At 38.0% G+C, this 24,766-nt stretch overlaps 1 protein-coding gene across 3 annotated transcripts in view; it reads left to right on the top strand.

Annotated features, from left to right (window-relative positions):
* Positions 1–22,040, top strand: part of LOC124537817 (kinesin-like protein Klp68D) — a 30,711-nt gene extending 8,671 nt beyond the window's left edge. For all 3 annotated transcript variants that reach the window (XM_047114739.1, XM_047114738.1, XM_047114740.1), the window contains 9 exons: positions 185–457; positions 5,379–5,572; positions 18,205–18,369; positions 18,563–18,699; positions 19,113–19,262; positions 19,342–19,663; positions 19,801–20,031; positions 20,119–20,380; positions 20,455–22,040. In XM_047114739.1, the coding sequence (XP_046970695.1) occupies positions 185–457; positions 5,379–5,572; positions 18,205–18,369; positions 18,563–18,699; positions 19,113–19,262; positions 19,342–19,663; positions 19,801–20,031; positions 20,119–20,380; positions 20,455–20,565 (1,845 nt within the window). In that variant the 3' untranslated portion in view covers positions 20,566–22,040. The remainder of the gene's footprint in view (positions 1–184; positions 458–5,378; positions 5,573–18,204; positions 18,370–18,562; positions 18,700–19,112; positions 19,263–19,341; positions 19,664–19,800; positions 20,032–20,118; positions 20,381–20,454) is intronic.
* Positions 22,041–24,766: the final 2,726 nt, after the last annotated feature.

Below are 24,766 nucleotides of genomic sequence, written 5' to 3'. Positions count from 1 at the left end.
GTGTTGAATACGCTCGTATCAACTATAATATTTATTCAGACAGCTGAGACCAGTTGTCGGCCTAAATGTTAAACATCGTACACCGATCCTCTGTTACAGGACACTAGGTTTCAGGTTCAATAGTAATTTGAAAATGGAGTTGGTTAATTGTAATCAATGGAAGCTAATCTATTTGTATGGCCAGGTACGACCGCTGGTGGCGTCCGTCCTGGATGGATTCAACGGGTGCGTGTTCGCTTATGGGCAGACGGGCACGGGCAAAACACACACTATGGAAGGAACGGGCGACCACGAGGGAATCATCCCACGAGCCTTCAGACACATCTGGGCGCACATCGAGAACAACGCCTCACCTGATATCACGCACCTTGTCTCCTGTTCCTACGTCGAATTATACCTCGAGGATGTAAGGGATCTCTTAGCAAAAGACTGCAAGAAACTTACTATCAGAGGGCAGGTTAGTAGCTATATTTAGATTAAGTAGATCGTTTTATGCTATTCGTGATAAATGTTTATCCCTCTGTCGTCGACTTAATATTTCTATTAATTCACAATTAATATTTTATTGGTAGTATTAGAATGTATAGTATATATAGAAGATATTTTCAAGTGTGATTCAAAAAATATAATTAGGTAAAAGTAAAGTTGAATAATAATCATTTGATTTGATTTAAAAATCGAGATTTGTTTTGATTTTGATTTGATAGCTCCACAGCTTGCCTCGCGTCAATTGTTTTCAAGAAACGATTATCGTGTTTTAGTTTATTATAGCATGTAACCGTGAATAAATAACAAACATTTGGAATTAGGAATAAGTGTTACAACACAGTGATTTGGTAACGAGAGTTTAATCGTCGGGTGCAGACGTGTATGAGCATCATGTCGAAAATTATGAATATGTAGATGTGGTTTGGGTAACGTTATAAGGTTGTTTTCGATTTTCAAATAAGCGGGATTCAATTTTGGCTAGGATTACAACAGTTTTCAAACATACATCAGTAGAATTGTTATTATTTTTTGATTATATTTTGATAGTCCGGATAGTTTTGATCTGGCCTTCGCCTGTTCGTTTCTCGTCCCAACGTAAATATTATGGAACAGTAAGTAGAGCAAGACGGAAGTTCATGACTGAATATCTAATTGCTTGTGATATCTGCGCTAAGTGGGGCCGCAAACTTGACTAAGTAAATACTAAACATACAACACTATGTTGATAACCAGTTCCTAGTCACTGTCAACAGTCAACAGTCAACAGTGACGCAACGTGCCCTCCGCACGCCGAAGCGGGATTTGTATTTGCGGAAACCTTACACCAACTACAAGTACCTTGGAGTGTGACATAATATTTGCGTGAGGAAATTATTTGCAAATTGTTGACTTCTTGTCTTTTGTATGTAATATTTGATATTCATATTTTCAAGTGTAGTTGAGTAATTGTTTATTTTGAAACGAAACGAAGCGCAGTTACGATTTCTTCTCTATTACGTTTGGTATTTTGCCAAGGAATAACGGTTTGTTCAAAAATATAATCGTCGGAATTTCATCAAAATTCTTTTACTTTCGTTTTTTTTTTCGTTTTACTTTACGCAGCTTAGGTCACCATTTTTGACTTTGCCACTCAATTACAAATTGCATTTTTTTATTGTGATATGTTTTTGCATAATTTGAAAACAAACAGAAATTCTCCCTAGTCTGAAAGCAGTAATAAAATTTTAGCGATAAGCAATTATCCAGAATCTCTTCCAAAACTCGAGGTTGCATAGTTCTACAATTGAGCAATAAATATACTTTAATTAATATAATTTTAGTTCATATCGTTCACGGAAAACATTACTACATAATGTGCGAACAATTATAATGATTTATAAATGTTATTAAACGAATGCATGAAGTCGTCAATTATTCATTAGATGTGGCGCCTTATCTGACCGTAGCGCATTGATAACGAGCCGATATCGATGATAATAATTTCAGGAGATACGTTCTATGTTCGCAGATTTTCCAAGTGTATTCCGTTCGAATTCGCTAATTGGAATGCTCGCGTCTGGCCTCGATCCAAGACGAAACTCGATTGTGACTCAAATTTGGATACGAATTATGAATTAATTTACAAACAATACGCTTCGATTCATTCATAAGCGAACTTAGTTAATTCGGAGTTAACGATAAATATTAGACATAACGCTGTGAGCTAACAGCGCTTTCAGTCACCTTCCGATATGCACGCGAAAGACATTGTACGTTATTTTTATCTCATTTGCTTTGCGTTCGACGTAAAACCGCATTAACCGACTAATGCCTTTCAATGAGGAGGATTACAGATACGTTTTTATGATGAAAACTATTTCGAACGATTCGCGCCTCGTAAATATAAGCTGTTCATGGCAACAAAAAATTGAACAAAACTATTTTTTGCTGAAATATCGTAAATTGATTCGTTTTCTTAAGAAACAAGAAACAGTCTAGGAACTGTCCGCTGTTGAGTTTGATTTTCATAATTTGTGAATGCTTTGTTTTATTTATAGTTTGGTAATGTTTACAACCGTAGAAGTGATATTGACCTTCAACGATCTTTCGACGCTGAAATCTGTTTCTGGCGTTAATTAAATTAAGAGCTAATTGAATTATTTAAAAAGTAAAATTTAATAAAACGAGAAATCAAGGTGAAGCGTCAATCGCAGTTACGGTTATTTAGATTGAAGTTTTTATTTTCACGCGAAAATAAATAATGGAGAGTTTTTATATAAATTCAATCACGTGTGCCCTTTTCCTGGCTGGTTGCGTTTGGATTGTAGCCTATAATCCTTCGGAAGGGCGTATTAATGACGTTACGGCCACGTCGCAGATACCGCTTCGCCTAGTGATAGTTGCAAAGGCGGAGTTGGATGCCGAATCTCTAGTAGATCATTATAGTAAACACTAGCATATGTCTCTAATATCGCAATTATCTCGTACGAGCGAAACGACGCGTGTGGTGCTAACGAAAGCGTAATTCAGCTAAAATTAATTAGACACCAATCTTCGCTTTTCATTCACTGCATTATACATGAGATACAATCACCCGCGCCCGCGGTAATGCGTCACTCGTACGATGAACTGATTTATGAACTGAAATATTATTTATATCAAGTGCTTTGTTCTGCTGATAATGATGAAGTGAATTGAAGTAATGTTTGGCCTAACGCACGCAGCCTTGCGAACGAGTGCGTCGCGGATGCGCGTCTCGAGCGATTGTGCAAAAACGTATACAACGCGTTACATCCATTTTACGGTTGCGGGTTTATGCAATTTTATCTAAAATAACTATTTCAAGAGCTCGGAAATTGCTTAGATTTATACTTGTGTATAGATGAGGACAAAGCAAGCGCAACATCAAGGTAACACATTGTAGCTCAAGTAACGATTCCTGATCGTTTTATTATCAGAAGTTGTCATAACAATAAGTAGCTGGAAACCAGTCACCGCCAATGCCTTATTTTTCTGGTCGTTTAAGGGTCTATATCAGTAAAGAGACGATTCATCACATCGTCCTTGAAAAGAAGGAAATAAAAAAAACGTTTTCTTGGTTGTTTATCTCAAGAAAAACTTTCCGTGCTTGAGTCCGTTTATAAATAAACATTTATTCTAATAATAGATCGAGAACTGAGTAAATAAATGTAAGACTGCAACGTGATGTTATAATTAACTAGTAAGATGCAACAACTCGAACGAGTCTGCGAACAATCATTGCTGATCGTATTGCTCATAAGCAGATGCATCAGAATAGTTACTAAAACTATTATATTATTGGTCGCTAAGTATTAGAGTGACTAGCGTATAATATGTCAGACCGCTTTATGAATAGATTAATAGGTACGTCAGAGTATTAAATTAAAAATGGATCAACGTTTTAATATTTTTAATCATTCATAAAATAATGTTAATTTTAAACTTGGTACATTTGATTTACCAAATTGCAAATGAACATCCACTGATGAACTAAATCGGATGCAAAACGCTAGAGACGAATACTCACTGTTGCGTCGCAATATATTTACAACAATGTTATGTATAAGTATTCAGAGTAACATTGATCACTTTGATAAAATCAGTGATAATCATTGTACATATGAGCACTAGGAGTCCGCAAAGTCAATAAATCCTTTTCGGGGCAAGCTGTCTCCGTTTCTATTAGGTTGGGGATAAAGTCTTTTCGCATATAGTATGTATGAACTTGTAATAAAATCTCTTTGGCTATACCATACCATTTGTATCTGGCTGGTTTTGGTATCATTAAAAAATTTTAAAGAAGGCACTTCCAAATTCAAATTAGGAATTTGTGTGATTTTCATTTGTTTTTGTTGTTGTTAAAATGAGTGAATCTAAAGAAGAAATTCGATACATTTTAAAATTTTACTATAAAAAAGGTAAAAATGCAACTCAAGCCGCGAAAAAAATTTGTGATGTTTATGGACCTAATGCAGTATCTGTGAGAGTAGCGCAAGTTTGGTTTAAGCGTTTTCAAGCCCGAAATTTTGATAGCAAAGATGCATCTCGCTCTGGTCGCCCTGTTACGGACAAAATTGATGCCATTTTTGAAAAAATGGAGCAAGATCGGCATATTAGTAGTTACGATGTAGCTGAAGAACTGGCAATTGACCACAAAACGGTTTTGACTCATTTGAATAAAGCTGGGTACACAAAAAAGCTCGATATATGGGTGCCTCATGAACTCAGCTCACACATCTTTAGCCACTCAACAAATATTACGAGAGTTTGGCTGGGAGGTATTAATGCATCCGCCGTATAGTCCTAACCTTGCACCTTCAGATTTTCATCTGTTTCGGTCTCTGCAGAATTCCTTAGGCAGTGTTAGGTTAACATCACGAGAGGACTGCCAAAACCACTTGTCGCAGTTTTTCGATCAGAAGCCCCAAAATTTTTACAGCAATGGGATCATGTCACAACCAACAAGATGGCAAAAAGTTATGGAACAAAATGGCACCTACATACTTTAGTCAAATGTAAATAAACTATAAAAAAAACTTTTTGAATTTTCATATAAAATACGAAGAAACTTTTTCCCCAACCTATTATTATAAAATTCCGCAGACATTTTTAACTTTGCCGTTTCTTAAATTCAAATCGTTTGTAAAAAATACATTGGTAGAAAAAGCTTAATTTAAATAATTGTATTTAACTAACATGACTTTGTATTTATTAAATGTTAAAAAAGAGTAACTACTGAGTTTCTTGCCGGTTTATCTCGGTAGAATCTACTTTCCGAACCGGTGGTAGCTTCACTTAATTGTAAAATGACGATTGAAAAGTGCTTGTAAAAGCCTACTTGAATAAAGCTTATTTCGATTTGCAACAACGCTGTAAATGTTATGACACAGGAGTTGAATGGCTTCTACATCCCCGAGATGACGTCGGTGGTGTGCAAGTCGGCGGCGGAGATGGTGCGGACGATGCGCGCCGGCAACCGCAACCGCGCCTCCGGCCGCACCGACATGAACGAGCACTCCTCGCGCAGCCACGCCGTCTTCCTCGTCACCGTCGAGACGGCGCACCGCACCACCAACCGCATTCGGTGAGTCTGCCATCTTCACCGTCCCTACCGCCTTTGGCACTTCTGGAGAGGTAGCGGTACTAATACTTTTAAACAGACAACCGATCAAATGGAAACAGCGTCAGCGCCGAGCTCCAGTGATACGTCTCATGAGATGATTTCTACTCGCTAAAAAAATTTTATTTGGTCGTGTAGGATATCGTTATTGATGCTGTCGTCCAGCCATTTCAAAGTCGCATTTTTAGGTAAAAGGATCAGACATCCAGTAAGCGAGTAGTTTCTACTAATTTCGCTGGAATGGCCGAATGCGGCGCGTCGCGCGTCGCGCGTCGCGGCAGTTACTCACTCGAGCGTTGCCCGCCACTCGCCGTCGCCGCACTCTTTGTTTTACTCGTTACTCATGTTGAATAATGAAAGTACCTTTGTCCTTTTTACTAAAATATCATATAAATAGAACTAACACTCAACTCGACGGAAACAATCATTATGCCCACACGCCCATTAGCGAGGTGGTTTTTTTCTTTTGTTATAATATTATTGAGGTGTCAAGACCGACGAGTTTAGTCATAATATAGATCTATAAAACAGTACAATATTAAAACACAATTAAACACAAAGGCAAAATGACCTCGTGTTCAAGCGATATCTAATACCTATTATGCCTTAATTGGTCAGAAAATCAATATTCAATAATTGATCCCTCAGTACTGTTACGAAGTAACTACAAGTTGTACTCATAACTCACCTTAATTATTTTACGAAGCGACATAGAGCCTTTTGTATAGAAATGACATATTGATCCAGCACATATTATGTATTCTCATAATTATTTTATAACTGGCGTATGTTGCTGTTCTTTGAAATGTGACCACTACGATGGGGTAATCACAACGTATTGCCTGCGAACTTGGATGCTCAATGCATGAGAGGATTTTAAATAGTTTTACGATAATAAACCATGATCATTCATTTAATGCCGAATGTTTCTGGTAACTTCCTCATAAACTATTCGCATATAAATCAGATAATAGATATATTTCGTTTATTTCTGCTGCTTCGTATGCGAAGAGTTCAATGTACATTTCCTTTTATAATTTAAATTAGCTCATGCGGCCATTATAGGGCCAGCCTCTGCAGTAATCTCTGTTCAATAGGACGCCTTTCAGCCCGCAGTAACAGGCTTAGTCGTATGTGCTTTGCATTATGCAACGTAATATTTAAGTTAAATAAGTAAATTAACTCATTTTATATGTAGGTATAGTACGACACAACTTAGATGTAGCATCGGCAAAATTCGTAAAAACCGATCACATCCGAATTTAGTACGATATCCCAAATTATCAATATTTATTTCTTATGCGAATATGATCTTTGCACAAATGTAATTACTTGTAATATCATATGTCCGAATATATTCGTCAATTTGACGCGTCGATTTACATGCACTTGTTTTCTCTGACACGTGAATCTATAGCGACGAATAGCGTCGAATGGCGCGAAAGGGAGCTATTTCTATTGGTTGTGTAAATCGACAGTAATCGGTTTTATTTTCATTCCATTGCATTTTCCGATGCTACATCTAATTTGTGTCGTAATATACACGTTTTATTTATGTATACATAATGCATGTTAGTGCATGCAAATGCATTCTAACTCCTTATATTACCAATGTGTCACCAAGCTACGGAATAAGGTGTTATGGATATAACATCGCAGTCGTTCCTGTTGTTGTGATATACTGGCTCACTCTCCCTTCAAACCGAAATCTACCCGGACGGGCTGCATAAGACTAAACCGCAGTCTGAAGTAGGCTGTTAAGTTTTCTTTTATGTATCTTATTTCCATCATAAATCATACATTCTTTACGCCTTTTGATGTAATATTCAAACACAAACTTATGCGTGCACAATATTTACCTGATATTAGTCTTCATGTCCGAAAACCTTCCAAAACCTCCCAGATAAAAATAATTTGCCAAATTGACTCGTAAATGACAAATTACTGTGGTAACAAATATATTATGATTGTCTTCTTTTTAGAAGTCGGTAATGAATAGAACAAAAGCAACATTGCGACATATTGTGGTACCGAACATATATCAAGTTTCTAATAGTTGGAAACATTATTTAATTACTATTGAATTTATAGTTTTCCCAAGAAGTCAGAGGGTAGCGCATCTAAAATACATCACTTTCAAGATCACTAGTTTCACTAGTACACGATCTTTACTCAGAAACTTTGTGCCCTAGATGGCTTGCGCAATTGATTACGTGTCTCGCTCTCGCATTCATCGGGCCACACGCCTCCTTCGTAGTTTTGATTCGGCAAAAAGACTCGCCAGCTTATTATTTTATCCGCACAGACCGAACGATTCTATATAATTGAACTCGTTCATAAAAAATATAATAAGGTAGAGTCATCGTCTGCGATGCTAGTTGAGCTAAGAGGCGGTGGGCGTGCTCCCTCGAGTGGTGACGCAGCATCGGCGCCTTCGGGACTCGCCAATATTGCAGCGACCTTCGTTCTCGTGGAACGTCTCCACATTGTGACAGTTGTGCTTGGAAACAGAGCGCTTGTGTTCTGTTACACCGATACTTGTTGCCATTCGAAAATCGGAATGAATCCTTGGACGGACAGCTGGTTCGATGACGATAACTTCTGGATCGGGTAAAGTACCTCCTATACATTATTTGCTGTCACAACTAGGTGTCACGTGTGATTTGACAGAACTATCGATTTGAGTAAAACGTATGTTACGTATAATGTATGACCTACATCAATACTTTTTTAGCTTGAGACGTCTCTGTGTAAGAATTAAATTTCATCGTACTTCTGGTTATCGTCATGTTTTGAAACATTTCCAGTATCCACAATAAATGATTCACATGACAATACAATACTTAGATACCTATATACCATCTCGTTCATCTGACGATGTAGCCACGAGGTGGATATTTGGGCGCGGGGCGTATTATGACAGTCTACCCATTAAATACGTTACTCACAATTATTGCAAGAGGTTGATTGTAAACAATCGTATAACGACGGGTTCACTGTACTTATACAAATAACAGGGTGTAAATATGTTATTATTATAAAATAGTTTATTATAAACAACAGCTAGCTTCATTTAAGCTTTTGAATTTACAAGATATTTTATTTGATATCATACTGGTAGGCGGACAAATTAACGTTAATAAGTAAACATTCCTTAAACATATCACCTATAAGACACCAACCTTGAGAGCTGAGATGTCCCGTGTGCCTGTTATTACACTAGCTCACTCACCTTATTATTTTAATAAACGTAACCGTCATTTTTTTCTTAAACCGAAATTAATGTATAGTGTGGTTTTATTTATTAATATATGTACTCGTGTTCAAATAAGTTCAATTTAAAAAATAAATAAAAAGTAAATACCCGTCCCAGCGTTGCACGGGTAATTTATACTAAGTTATAGACGTTGACGACCTCTCTGGTCGAGTGGTGTGTACACCGGTTTTCATGGGTACGCCACTCCGAGGTCCCGGGTTCGATTCCCGGCCGAGTCGATGTAGATTGCCATAAGTTTTCTATGTTGTCTTGGGTCTGGGTGTTTGTGGTACCTTCGTTACTTCTGATTTTCCATAACACAAGTGCTTTAGCTACTTACATTGGGATCAGAGTAATGTATGTGATGTTGTCTCATATTTCTTTAAAAAAAAAAAAAATAGCTCCCATTTCACCTCCTTGAAGTTGAAGTTACCAAAGGTCCTATTCTAGTGAGCGTCTAGGTGAAACAAGAAGTATCTGTGGTAAATTTCAAGTCAATCCGTTCCGGAGATCTCGTGATGAGTAATTAACTTTACTAGAAATATAAAGATTATGATATTGTCAGCATGTTCAATGTTCTTGCCCTTGCCCTTGAGCCCTTTAACCCCATTACCTACTGTTTGTGGACGTCTACACCAGCCCACGCCTGACATGACGTAACTCGTATGTCGGCCCGAGACATTAAAGAGATAACTAACTGAGATACATTCGCATATATAGGCTTTTCAAATGGAAGATTATGCAGACTTCCAGGCAGGATAAATTACGTACATTTATAATTGTAATTAACTAAAATGACTGTATTTTTAAATGGTGAAAAAGAGTAAGTACTGAGTTTCTTGCCGGTTCTTTTCGTTAGAACCTACTTTCCGAACCAGTGGTAGCTTCACTTAAAATTGTTATTAAATGATGATTCAAAAGTGCTCGTAAATGCCTACTTGATTAAAATATATTTTGATTTTCAAGTAGGAATGAAGATAAACAAACCTTAAACATACGTAATTCATGCGATTTGTAATAACTCAGCGAGATTATTCCACGTTTTTTACTTCCAATATTTGATAAGCTTCGTTGGCGTTCAAAATGCCATTATTTCGCAAATTCATAATGATTATCGTAGATTAATCAAAATTTCGACCAATGACATCGCGCCAGTTTGCTTTCAAATGTCGCTTATTTCGATTTTCTCCTCTTATAGTTGTAGTAGATTACACAATGAAGACTTCTATGTGTGATTGATTTTAGCAAAGAATGCTCACTTAAAATCAGCGTCAGACCATCCGTCGTAAACTGTGCTTACGTTAATAATCTATTTCATAAATCCTCGTTTGAAACATTTATATTATATTACTGCTTATTGTACAGTCGGAAGTCCTATTGAATAACACTTTATAGTTGTTTGTGCGATGCGTTAGCGATGTTAATTACTATCAAGAGTTTATAGCATTGTTGAATAACAACAACAACAACAGCCTGTAAATTTCTCACTGCTGGGCTAAGGCCTCCTCTCCCCTTGAGAAGAAGGTTTGGAACATATTCCACCACGCTTTTCCAATTCGGGTTGGTGAAACACAAATCTCGCAGAATTTCTATGAATTTAGACACATGCAGGTTTCCTCACGATGTTTTCCTTCACCGCCGAGTACGAGATGAATTATAAACACAAATTAAGAACATGAATATTACATCGGTTAAGATGCACGCGTTCTAACCACTGGGCCATCTCGGCTCATTTGTTGTTTCATTGTTGAATACAGTATATATTTTTATTTTAATCACATGGGAATACTAGTTCGTTATGAATAATATTTTTTTTATCAGGGAACACTATTCTGGTAGATATTTGTTATTACTCGAACCTTTACATACACTGGCAGAAATTAGGTATATATGTCTCATAGAAAAAATATATTAACCTTAGTTAGGACAAAATATATATTATCCAATTCGGTTCAGTGGTTTATCTATTAAAACGTGACCGACAAACATACTATGTTTCTTTCACATTAATAATAAAAGTATGAAAGTATAGACAATTAAGCTGAGAGGATAAAATCTCTGAAACGTTTTGAAGGTTAAACACGTTATTAGAGCTATGTAGGTTAATCATAGCTATTCGACCTTTCAAGTAACGAGATAATTATGACAAAAATCCTCGTTAAGTACGATTTCAATATTCGATATATTTTACTCATTAAAAGAACGCACACAAATATGTCATTATATCGATGTCTTGGTTTCTCATGACATTCAATTTGGTGTAGTGGTAGTATATTCATGTCTTCGGTACATGAGCGAGTAACATTGTTACGTGATGGCCACATTAGATAGAAACTGCGACTAGCAATTCGTTAAAGGTAATGTAAATAAAGGTTCGTCAGACTGTAGTTGATTATTGGTGTTGCCTTTGGTGTAGAACCAATGACAGGTAAACTCCGCTCGAGCAAGGAAGCAAACAAACCATTAAAAGACAATTGGCTCTTACAAAGCCAAACATTTTGCATTCGCTTTAGAATTTTTGTTTATTTTGTCAAAAGGGTTCGAGGTCACGCAGCTTTTAAGGTATTCTGCTAGCGCAGTTTAATACGGTGTATTAAGGCCATGTATACACGGTGCGGTGCGCTTACAACCTGTGCCCAGTGTGGGAGTGTGTTCAGTTGGCTCTGGGCGAGGGCCAATGAGCCGTGAGGCGTGGAAAGTCTGGCGCGGTTTTTCAGGCGCAATCAAGAAGGTCGGTCGAGCGTGAAGGCTGACTTTTTTCATGAAGCCTTTGACTATTGAGTCGTGGTGCTTTAGAGGGACATATTTCTAGAATATTCGCAATCGAACTATGCTATTAAAATAGAATTTAAAGACAATCATTTATATTATTTCAATAGACGTAACATTTTGAAATAGTCGTCGCATTGTTGCAGCGATAAAATAAATTACAGCTACATGACTATTCGCACATTGTGTGCACTGGCGAGCGGTGCGCGACGCGCGGCCGCGTCGGACTCGCGTCGCCCAATCGAAATAAATAAGAAACAAAAGAAAGTTTGTATTATTCTAGAGTCGTTTTAAACTCCTTGTAACTTTATTCGTATTATTTTGATATATCTATCAATTTAAAATTTGAATGTCATTATTATCGACGTGCCATGCAGATTATTTTCGTGATATTGTAGCATGTATCGATATTTTTAACGTTGTAAACTACCGTAAGCCTTTGATAACAATAATTCTAAGCGATACAATTCGTACTATCGCAACGTACCTACTTAGACGGTGTTATCTTAAGGTCGTCAGATAAAACCAATTAATGAATCGATAGAAAGGTGTGATTATTTGTGTGCGATATTCATTCTTTATTTACGGATGATATAATGATCTCATTTCACAGGAAGTGAGGATTGCATTATATACGTACCTACTTTTTTATCAGCTCTACCATGTTCGCGTATTCACATTGCACTATATAATATACATTGTAAGGAGGTGCATGTAAACCTTTGTATAAGAAAACAAATATGGGCACACTCGTAGAAGACTTACTTACGGAATACGGGGGCATTCAGTTCTCGTATTAAATACTCGAGACGATACCAATGTTACGTATTTCAAGGTTTATAAAACTATAAATTAATTTATAAAAATATTTGTAGGCTCGGAGTAGATTAATTAATACAAGTTAAAATTTCAATGTATTCATAATAGTAATTATATCGTTTACGCTTTCTATTCAGTAATTAAATTTATATTCAAAGATCATTTTCAGTCGTTAGTTCATTAAAGCGTGTATTTTTAATTTTTGTTAACATTATTTACAACATGTTGTTTATTTTCCAGAGTCTTCGATAGTTTATTGCTACAAATATTAATTCTTACATGTTTTGTATGAAAAAAAATTACTTACATTCTTAATCTTATAAAAAGGCAAGATTTACACAATACTTAGTGCTGGCGCAAGGGACATAACAGCTTAGTTTCCAATGTTGGCATTATGGTGGGATGGAATAAATACTTAATATTACTTATAACAACAATAGCCCTTGGTGACCACTTACTAGCGGGCGCCAATTTGGCCGTCCGCTTACCTAAGAAATGCAGCACTATCTAAAAAAATAACATGAGTAGGTATCAGAGAATTTGTAGTTCTTCCTTTTATAGACAGCGCATATGTACTCTGTTGACCTTTGCAAAATAGACAAGGGCAAGTCCGCTACGCGAACGAAAGATGAGTTTCATGGGCTTGTATATAAATTGCGTGGGACACGAAGCCCCAGTGGCCGCCGGCGGGCGCGTGGGCTCGCACCCGCTGCCTCGGCCGCGCCGTGACACAACTAACACTTCCCGGCTTCGCCGCAGCTGATCCGAGCTGACTCATGTTCGGTTACATTTATTTCTGTCACATATCACGCATTCAATATAAATTTTATTTCGACTATCAATTAAGTAGGCACGTGAATAAATATTGATCAATAAAACATATTATGTATGACGTATACTTGAAATAGTTCATGACGTATCTTATTATTTTATTTCAATTTATCTATCGTTAAAAAACATCTTCCATTGCCAATGTAGGAATATAAACCATCCCTGACATCGTCAGCGCACCACCAACCCTGAAAACTAATGTATGTAATATAAGATGTTATGTTCCTTACGGCCTATACGTATACTTAAACCGGAACACAACAGGTACTAAGTATTTCTTTGCGGTGGTAGAATACATATGTTAATGACAAGACAGCTTTTGTTATTGACAGTTGTATACATTTACGTGTATAATATATATAAGTGGACTTATTAGTATTATTAGTAAATATTAGTCACGTTATACTTTAATCGATTGCGATTGATTTTACTTTAATCCTGACTTATAATAAGCCTTGTAAAAATATAATCGAAAGTTCATAAATATTGTTTTATTAAAAGGTCGCTGAGGCGTAAATAACGCGTGGCGTAAACAATAATAATTCGTTGAAATATATGCGTTTTTGCGCAAACATTACTAAAGGTATAAAATAAGTAGCTAGTAGTCTGCGATATTGTCAATCAATAAGACTAAGACTAATCAATTAGTTGCGGTGGTACCTTCCTTGGCAAATTTCAGGATTGGTCAATCTCAAATATTAGTCAACAGCGCATTATACTGCTGGCGTAAATGACAACTGTACCCTCTCTATCCCAGAACTGTTATGCGGAATGCGTATGGGCTTTCAATTCAACGCGAAAGATCAGGCGGTCAGCGATCAGGTTCAATTCTTGATTTCAACTGCATACTCGATTTCTACGTACTGATACGCTAAGTTATGGACAAAATTTTCTCGAGCTGGGATTCGAATCCAATTAACCGCCAACCATATAGTCATTAGACTAAGGAGGACATCAATTATCGAAAAATCATAAAATGAACCTCGACAATATATCAACAAATAACGTCTCTACAGCGCACTCAGTATTTGTTTCAGAACAGTTAAAGTACATTTAACGCAACACTACTTTTATTGTATATACTTATTTGTTGGCCTTCATCGTTTTATGATTTGTATAAATTACACATTTTCAACTTCGCTTATACAAGCTGTAAGGCCATTTTGAACGAAGGTGTTAAGTTTGCCACACCGATGAATAAATAAACACATAGTATTTTTTATACATGGCTGAAGTAGCGGAAGTTTTCGTGTTGAATTAATACATATTTGTATTATATATTCTCTGATGTGATTATATTTAAATCATACCTATTAATTAAATAAGATTATTCTTACCATTCTGCTAGTAAAGCTTATGTCTCCCTGTGTCATGTTATAGCAATATCATTTCTTTGAAACTTAACATAATTTTTTTTTCACATTTTATAAAATAAGTGATGGTCTGCGTCCTGACCTATTTTGGATACGGCGGCGGCTCAATGAGACTGGCCAACTACGTAGGACATGTGACAGTGCACAAATGTGTGCGCAGTTATAGTGCACAGATGTGTGTGATGTTTTTATTTCCTCTCTCGCAATCCGATGGTGGGGCAAATGCGACAATTCAATTGGATACAATTATGGTTCGCCTAGTAGAGACTATATTAGATGTGAATTTAAAGATTATAATAATATCATTTGGTTCTTAAGGTTCATTGGGTACTTTAAGTCAATTAAAAGAAACGCTTGATTATAATAGCCTATTTGACTGGAAATTTACCAGAACCAGTTAAAGTTGCCATTTTTTCTAGTTCATATTTGCTGAACAATAGCGGGCAAAAACGCTACTTGGACAATATGGACGCTGCAATGGGGTCAGTGACGTCACTTGCCTGTATTGTAATCTGTGGTACATATACTCTACATACAGTGGGCAGACAAGGTTAACAAGCAAGTGCTGTCATCATAAAACCGACCAATCAGAACCATTTTCTGTCGCGTGACAAACGTATAAAGTATTGTTTTTTTATTTATGAATTTTTTAGTAAATTTATTATTATTTTCAACTTTCGTTAATAAATATACTGATTACTGATTACAATAATTGACACTATATGTCAAATAGCCTATTACAGGATATATTTAATTGCACATCGAAGATATACTTACAAGTATGACTTCATTATTCCAAATACTGTGGTACGAATTAATACTAAGCTATAACTAACGTATCAAAATTTATACCGATAATAAAAAGCCTCGTCAATAATTTCCATTAATTGTTACAATTTCCAATTCTAATCCCTAAGAAAAGAAATTCTCAAAACAGCCGCTGCCATTGACAACTCTATCTCTCACGTCCCTACAATTTAAAATGACTGCCGTTTAACGTTTTTAAACACTTATTCGAGCGCAGACCTTTGTTTGCCTTATTTTAGTGCGTTCTAGTGTCGACAATTAAGAGGCTGACTGATACTGAACAATGCTCTTAGAATTAAAAACACCGTTGTCAAAAGCTATTAATATAACTTCTTCTTAGGTTTTTCAATGTTACGATATTGAACTACGTGTAAAGTTACACCAGTTTGGAATGTTGATTCTCTCGAGAAGAACCGGCAAAGAGCTCAGTAGTTAAATACCATTAATTTTATTGTTTTTCTTGCATGAAAGTCAACGATTACTAACTTCACGCTTTGTCATGATGTTATATTACATTACCTTTTAGATACTTATCTAATTGTTGATGTAACATCATTTGAGAAAAGGGTAATTAATGACTTCTTGATTCTCACTGGTAGTATCTAGCTAAGTACCTAGCTAAAAAATAAGCCTATCTTATAAATAGAGACGATTTCGATACCTTTGCCTGCTCTCGGCTTACGCAGATACTTTTAAATCACGACAAATTAAATAAGGTGAATAATTAAAATAGGTGATTTGAACACGTTTTTGGGTTTTATAACTTAGAAATTTATAGACATCACAAAGACAAAAATACCGACCGTCGTTTTGACCGTCGCTACATCGACCACATTCAAGAGTGAGATGCCTGGTTTATGAATTAATAGACATTCGATCAATATATTGACGAACTCGTCACTAATAAATTAAACGACACAATTGCTTCAAAACAAACGTCATCGATCCGTAGGAAATACAGGTACGGACGTTGTTTTACATTTGAATATGTATCCATTGTGTGAATACCATTATAGGAATACAATAATCTGGGTTAAGGCAAGAGTGTATTCCAGCCAAATATGGTACATTTTCGACTAAGCACTTTAGACGTGTTTGTCTTCAAGTATTAGCCTTAGCTCATAGTAAAGAATGCATACTAGCCTAGGCTTGGTGCATTGATGTAGTATATTATAAACTAATCTTCAATATGTGATATTTATGATCAAATAGTGTACTATATTTATTAGCAGACTTAATTCGAAAAAGGAAGATTTTTTTGCGTGTATCTACCACAATATATTCAAATTGGTGACCCAAAAATACATGTTCATACATATTCATGATAATATTATACACAGATATGGGATAGAACTTTTTCGATTTATTAATTGTAGTTAAAACCTAACTTACCTAAATCGAAATGGTTTAAATTAACCAGTTTTTATTCAAAATGCACTTTTTCAGAGCTGCACCATTGATAACTCACTGTGATTGGATTATGCAATAGCATATAAGTTTACTATAGCAATTGATATTGTTTCGAATTTAAAACAAAAACGAATGCCGGAACACAGTTCGTAGATAATCGTTCCACTTTAATGAGAGGTATGTTTTTGTTATAATGCTGTTAACAAATGTATAGCGTTCTGCTCCGAATGGCGTCAGTAGCAGGTGCGTATACACTTGCATATTATACACAAATATGTTCATGGGTATAGTTTGTAATATAACGTTAATGAACCTTAAGATTCAGTTCTTTCTAAATTACTAAAAACTACTTTTTTAAATTCCTATTTATTTAGTCGGTACTGACGACCCGGGTTTGTGTACTTATTATATTACATATATCAAATGCTCAAACGCTATTAGTCCTTGATGTAGGCGAATGAGTTTGGGGAATTACAGTCACAAAACAATGTACGGGGACATAACATCTCAAATTCAATCGCTAGCGCCTGACATACCGATGATGGCGAAAAATATCTCTGCTTTTGTGCATTTATTCTTCTTTTTTCTCTTGTTCATCTCGACATACGTTATTGATATCAAATTTTATAAATCTTAACGATAAAATTCTAGTTTTGTTATGTATAAATTAAATTGATCTTAGCATATTTTAAATTGGATGTAGGAAGTGCGCATAATTGTTCGCGGGGCTAACTTGTCTCAACCTCGCACGACGCGATACCGAAGGATGTGTGGTGGTAAAGATGTTTGATTTTGCCCTATCGATAATATGTATATCTTTGAGGCTGTTTGTTTGTTGTTTGACAACGTATTGTCTTACTCCGCGAGAGTATTCTCATTAAAAACTTGATATAATTTTCGATTAAATGGACGTAAATATCATCGAAGTAAATTGATGTTTTTTTTAATAAAAGTCAATGATCATTTTATTATCAGACATCAAAAGATTTTCAGTGTCTCACACTAAACGAGTGTGGGCAATTTAAGTTTCACGTATGACGTCGTGTGGCAATAAAACCTAGGTCAGTATAGTTAATTCGAAACAAAGCACTGGTTTTCAACAGGTCCCTTACTCTCGGGAATTACGCAAAATCAAGGAGCAATAACAGATATCAAAAGTTTTTTTTTTTTAATGTGGCTTTTATTTGTGCCAAGAAGGCACAGATTATTTCGCCAATGTCACGTGCGATGGAGAAGACACGATGGAGATTGAACGGTGCGGTCGAGATTGCATGCTTATATCAAAAGTGATACCAATGTGTATTTGACGTACGTCATATACGTGTCGACAGAGTGGGCAAGCTGAACCTGGTGGACCTGGCCGGCAGCGAGCGCCAGCGCAAGACGGGCGCGGGCGGCGAGCGGCTGCGCGAGGCGGCGCGCATCAACCAGGCGCTCTCCTCGCTTGGCAACGTCATCTCCGCGCTCGCAGAGAACAGCCCGCACGTGCCCTACAGGTGACGCATTGGTTGACGACATTTTGACACAATGCTAGTTGTAAATTGTTACGAATCTAACATGTAAAAAGTAGTAAGATTGTCTATGTCCAACCTCACCAAATTAATCGCCCCATTTTCTGTGATTAATTCGCTATTACATTAGTAACAAGAAAATACACATTAAAGAAATCAGTAATTTACACTTTTCCAGAGATTCGAAGTTAACTCGAATACTACAAGACTCGTTGGGCGGCAACAGCAAGACGATCATGATAGCGAACATCGGCCCCGCCTCCTACAACTACGACGAAACCATTACGACGCTACGGTACGCCCACCGAGCAAAGGGTATGAAACAGACTTTTACTTTAATCATTTTCTCTTGCTTGTACACTTTGTCTGTCTGACTGCTACGCTTTCACGACTTAACCGCTGGACCAAATTCGATGAAATTTGTGAAGCAAATTTGACCTGAAACAAATAAAAAACAACAGAAAAAAAGTAAGTCTTATACTTTTTTATACCCAATTCCGAAACACATAACACTCGAGTGACGCCGCGGGCGATTCAACTCGTCGGATCAATCAATTATAATATGATCCGAACGATGATCGTATTACGAGACTACATTAAACTGTAACCGTAAGTGACACGACTCGTGTGACGCAATAGACACAACTTGTCCAATCGTTAGCACCCGAGTCTCTCGATCGCGGGCTCACAGCCGTTGCGTCGGACATTAACAGATTGTATAATTGCAGCTATAAAGAATAAGCCGGTGCGCAACGAAGACCCGAAGGACGCTAAACTGCGCGAGTACCAGGCGGAGATTGAGCGCCTGCGCGCCCTCATCGAGCGCCGCCGCAAGCGCGCGCCGAGAGCGCGCACGCGCCCGCACGCGCCGCACGAGCGTGAGTACACGCCGCGCCGCGCCCCCGCGCCCCCCCTGCGCCCCGCGCCACTGTTCCTAATGTCGCCCTTACCCCGCAGCCGAAGAGGAGACGGCGAGCATCGAGAACGAACACATCCTCGCGGAGTCGACCATCGAACAGGAGAAGACGAAAACCGAGGAAATCGAACACCAGATAAGAGCGCTCGAAGAGAGATTGGTCCAGGGCGGCGGAGGCAAAGACCTGATCAACGACCTCAATGAGACCCAGCTTATACTGGAACAGAGAAACATGGAGATAGCGGAGAGGAAGAAGCGGGAAGTCGAGATGCAGCAGAAGATAGACCTCGAGGAGGAGACGACGGCCATAGTTACTAATACGTTCACCACACTGCAGCAGGAAGTGGACCATAAAACGCAAAGGTCAGTTTTGAAATTAATGTTTGATATCGCGTGCAGCGCGGTTTTATCTTCTACTGATCGGTGTCCTCCAATAATATCTCACTCTGTCAATAACGACGGTAGCAACGTCTCTGATATGTCCCACGCGCCGGTTTCAGGTTAAAGAAGTGCCTTTCGAAGTACGCGTGCCTGCGCGAGGAGGCCGTCGAGCAACGCGAGGCGCACGACGCAGAGCGGCGCGAGCACGAGGCGCTGCAGGCCGCGCTCATCGCCGAGCTGCGGCGCCGCCTGCTCGTGGCCGACAGCTTCGTGCCCGAGGCCGGCCGCTCCACCGTGCTGCGCCTGCGCTACAACGACGACGCCGACGCCTGGGAGCTGCCCGAGCACAGGTGCCGAGCGCCCGCCGCCCCGCCGCCCCGCCGCCCTGCCGCCCCCCGCTCCTCCTCGATTGCTCACCGCGCTCGTTCGGTCCGCAGCGGAGCCGAGCCCCTGAGCGAGCGGCCCGTGGCGAGCGGCGCGCGGCGGCCCACGTGCGCGCTGGCGCTGGCCAGCAGCGAGCCGCGGCGGCGCGCGCACAATCTGCTGGACCTGCGCCCCTTGCCGCTGCCCCCCACGGCGCGCCGCTACGTGCCGCCCGCGCCCGCGCCGCCCCCCGCGCCGCACCCCGCGCCGCACCCCGCGCCGCACCCCGCGCCACACCCCGCCGCAGCCGCGCGCGCTCCCGTCGCCGCACTCAAGGTAGGCATCGCCTGATCCGCTCGGACGGGTTCCGCGTGTTCCGTCTAACGAGGCGCTTCTCGACTTGCTTGCAGGGCATGGACGTGGTCTCCAAGAAGGAGTCTGCGGCTGAGGGCCGGCGCCTGTCGGGCCGCACGCGCGCGCCCTCGGCGCACCAGCGGCTCGGCACGGCCGGCGTGCGGTAGGCGCGCCCGCTAGTCCACTAGAGATAAATGTAACGTTGCATTGTTATAAGTTAGCGATTGTTGACGCGAGCGAGACGACTGGTCGCTCGCTTCGTTGCTCCTCGCCGACCGCGGCCGGAGGGGTCAATCATCGATCTTGCCAATAACTAGTTCACGAGGCGGCGTCCGAAGCGTGAGCGTGCAGCCCCAGTCCAGTTCGCAGATCGTTAGTGCTGCAGGCGAGGACGACGAGTCTGCATGGTGTTGTTACGATATTTTTGTACGGCAACATTGATATTAAGAGAGTAAAACCGCTTATTACGCTTCGATACACTGCAGGTCGGTCGGCGCACTGTGTGCAGTGCGCAAAGCCCAACGCAGTGAGAGCGCCCGCCGGGGCTCGTCAGCATGCTTCGCTCACTCGTGTTATATTGTACCTAATATAAATAGTCCCTACGAGAACACGCACCTGTAAATAGCTCCATTGTAATTAAACTACCTTAGGGTCATCAGATCGTCACAAATTCCAGTGCGCGACGGAACATGACAATGATCTCAATTATGTTAATTTCCGGTGTCTCCGGCAGACTCGCCCCTAAACGAATTTATTGTTTTCGTAGACACGTGTTACCGATGACAAATCTATAGAACGCCCGAGTATTATGTATTTTTACGTCCGATAAGTTTTCTATCCGAAATTTCGGTCTGTTAGTCAATTTAGGTTGTCATTTGTTTTTGTATGAGTATATTTTACCATTGTTGTTTTTAGTAAATTTTATTTTTTTGGCTTCATCCGAGTGCGATTGAAGCAAGTGATATTAGATAGCTCGTAGTTGTAGCCGCAGGCCGGACCGGGGCCGGCGCCGATCCCTCATCTCCGGTTTACTACCATAAACTGTTGTAACATAAAACTTGAAATATTGGTGTCCCATGTGAAAAATTACTCTCGTAAAACCAATGTTTTATTAAAATTGAGTCAAAAATATGATTCAGAATTATGTTCAAATGTGTTACCAAAGATGGAAACTGTCCATTCCAAGCATTGTTGCGAGTTTCATGTTCCTCTACTTATTAAAAATTATTATTGGATTTATTATATATTTATTTCCAGACACGGTTTCTAGTCAATGATTCTTATATACAAATATACTGTAAATAATTGTCTTATTGTAGGTATTTAAAAAGTATATAGACATAGATTAAGTAGGACTTATGTTCGCACAATACTTTTTGAATACCGAGAAAGTGGCTACTCAAAGATGTTCATGTTTTATTTAAATTTTAGTCCATTTTATGTAAAAAGTATTATAATACAATTAGTATTGTACGTAACAGAGAGCATTGTTTATTTATGTTTTTATATTATAAATAAAAATAATTGGCTTTATATTGAAAGTGTTTAAGAAGAATGGAATCATGTGATATGTAATTTGGAAACCGCTAGTCAGCTGTGCCGCGTACACGCTTATACTCACTAATAAACATTTTTAATTTTAGAATTTGTTTTATTTTACTTCCATAATGTATCTGGTTCTAATATAAAATTAGAATATTTCTGGAATGATTTGCATGTTTGTTTTATCTAGAGTTATAATTATTACAATTTATATATATATATATATATATATATATATATATATATATATATATATATATATATATATAACATAAAAAAATTCTTATCTTCGTTTTTTAAAATATTCTCGACATATGATAACATTTTTTTAATGAAACAAGCGCAATTCTAAAGAAAAATAAAACACTATATATATATCATATACATACATATATAAAAATCATAACATTCAGAAAATTAAATATAATAAGTGTTAAATTAATCTAGCATAATAATAAAAAACCATCTCGAGTGTCCACATCAATATTCCACACAATATTTAACTTCAAAGTTAACAATAATGAAAATCTAGGGTTGCACAATTGTTATTAGGTTTAAATTTTCAAACAGGAACAATAACAGTATACACAAGATCTCAGCTAAGATTTGACCAAGATTTGACTACCAGCTCGATACAGTGATACTGATTTGACAAGTGACAACCAGACACTGACAGTGTCCCATGTACCATATTTATTTAAATCGATGTTAAATTTCAATAATTGTAATACTTGGTCGATACTTTAACTGAACGAGTCATGACGAGACAATAGATATATCATGTTTTTCCTTTTCCACCAAATTAATTTTAAATATAGTAGAAAATTTAAGTATATTATAACATTGTCTCTTGTTAAAATAACCACCCAAACTAATTGAACTATTTCAGAATGATTATGTTTACTCATCACAAAGTAATTTAAACTTGGTTATTAATTATTTAATAGGTGGAACTTTTAAGTAAGGCAACGATTTCTTGAATAACGATTCGACTATCGATTGAATAATTGGTATGTAGTATCAATTACTATTATCGAATCAAACTATTCAAGTTTGAAAAAAAATATTTCTCGGTTTTTATACTTTGCTACACCATTAGTAAAACAGTGTCAGAGTTTGAAGTAAAATGAAACGAAAACAATAAAAACGATTGTTATACATTTGTAGTATCCAACTTTTATATTTAAAAAAAATCATTTATTGCCGTCGCGACATCCCTCATTTCTTTTCTGTTACTTCGGTTGCCATCTGCAACAGTCTCTAATAGCTAATGACGTTGCGAAAATAATGGTTCGGGCATCAACTCCTCTCCCTGGTTAAAGGGGAACTGACGTCAGTAACAGACTGGGTAGCTGGCAGACAGCACCAGCACTAACTGTCGTGGCATTGGCTTTGGCTTGGCTGGGCTCGGTTCGACTCGGCTCGACTTATCATATAGCGTGGCGTTACAATCAATTTGAAAACCAACTGGAATTAAAAAACGGTAATATTTTCAGCATATCTATTTGACCAACTAATAAATTAGTAATTAATCTTTAAACGTTTGATTTATTTTCTGCAATAATAATCCGTGAAATGTATAATGGATTCGTAAACATTATTTTATTATCTTACCATTATTATTATAAAATAGAAATGCAGCTATATTAAGAATTTTAATTATAAAACTAATGTGTAGCATTTTTTCTATCATTTTATTCATTAAATACATATAAGTAGTAGACGCCCGCAGCTACAAATTCCGCCTAGTACTGCTCTCACCTCTGGGCGTGGGCTCGCCAGTACCAGTTCCTTCCATTTGACCGTATCCAACTTAATGCGGCTCGAGTTATCGACAATCAAGCCCTTTCCGATCTCCTTGATCCTTTGGCTTTTCGTAGAGAAGTTGGACCACTCTGTATCTTCTACCGAATTTTTCACGGGGAATGTTCCGAGGAATTGTTCGGATTAATCCCGGCTCTTGAATTTCACCCTCGGACATCTCGTCAAAATTCTAAGTTTCACCCGCACCTCCTTGACGTCCGAAAATCCACAACAGCGCGATTTCTTAGACATATACTGCCTCGCACAACCACTTTGTGGAACCAGCTTCCGCCGGCGGTTTTTTCGACCTTCAAGAAAAGAGCGTACTCCTTTCTTAAAGGCCGGCAACGCACCTGCAAGCCCCCTGGTGTTGCAGATGTCCATGGGCGGTGGTAGTCACTTTTCATCAGGTGAGCCTCCTGCTCGTTTGCTACCTATGTCATAAAAAAATAAAAAAAAGCTTCGCTTTCATTTAAGTCTGTTGGATGTGATGCGTTAGGCAAAAAAAGGAGCCTATCTTATAATAATAACGTAGTATATATATATATATATAATAAAATATATATATAAAATGACTGACTGACTCATCATCGCGGAGCTGAAACTGCTAAAGTTAGGCCCTTGAAAATTGGTGAGTAAGATGCATTTATTGAGTAGGCACCCACTAAGAGAGGTTAAACGTTTGCATGGAAATCCGTTAGAATTAAGTTAGACACATGAAATTTTATATTTGGGATACTGTTTAATAATAAGTCGATACCTAATTCAGCGTTTTTGGATATTCTATCCCTAAAGTTATTCTGCATTTTGGATATTCTATCCCTATTTTGAAGTTAGATCCATGAAACTTTATTTTTAGAATACTAAATAGAAATAATTAAATACATATTGAAGCATTTATGGAAGTTCTACTCCTCATTTTACCCAAATGAGGGTTGAAAGTTTGTACGAAAGTCCGTCATTCATTATGTTAGAAACATGAAACTTTGTTTTTGGAATACTAATTAAGAATAAGTAAATACA

This window comes from Vanessa cardui, chromosome 19 (assembly GCF_905220365.1).
Source record: "Vanessa cardui chromosome 19, ilVanCard2.1, whole genome shotgun sequence".
Taxonomy (NCBI): domain Eukaryota; kingdom Metazoa; phylum Arthropoda; class Insecta; order Lepidoptera; family Nymphalidae; genus Vanessa; species Vanessa cardui.
Note: the sequence above shows the minus strand (reverse complement) of the source record. Positions and strands in the feature narration are given on the sequence as shown.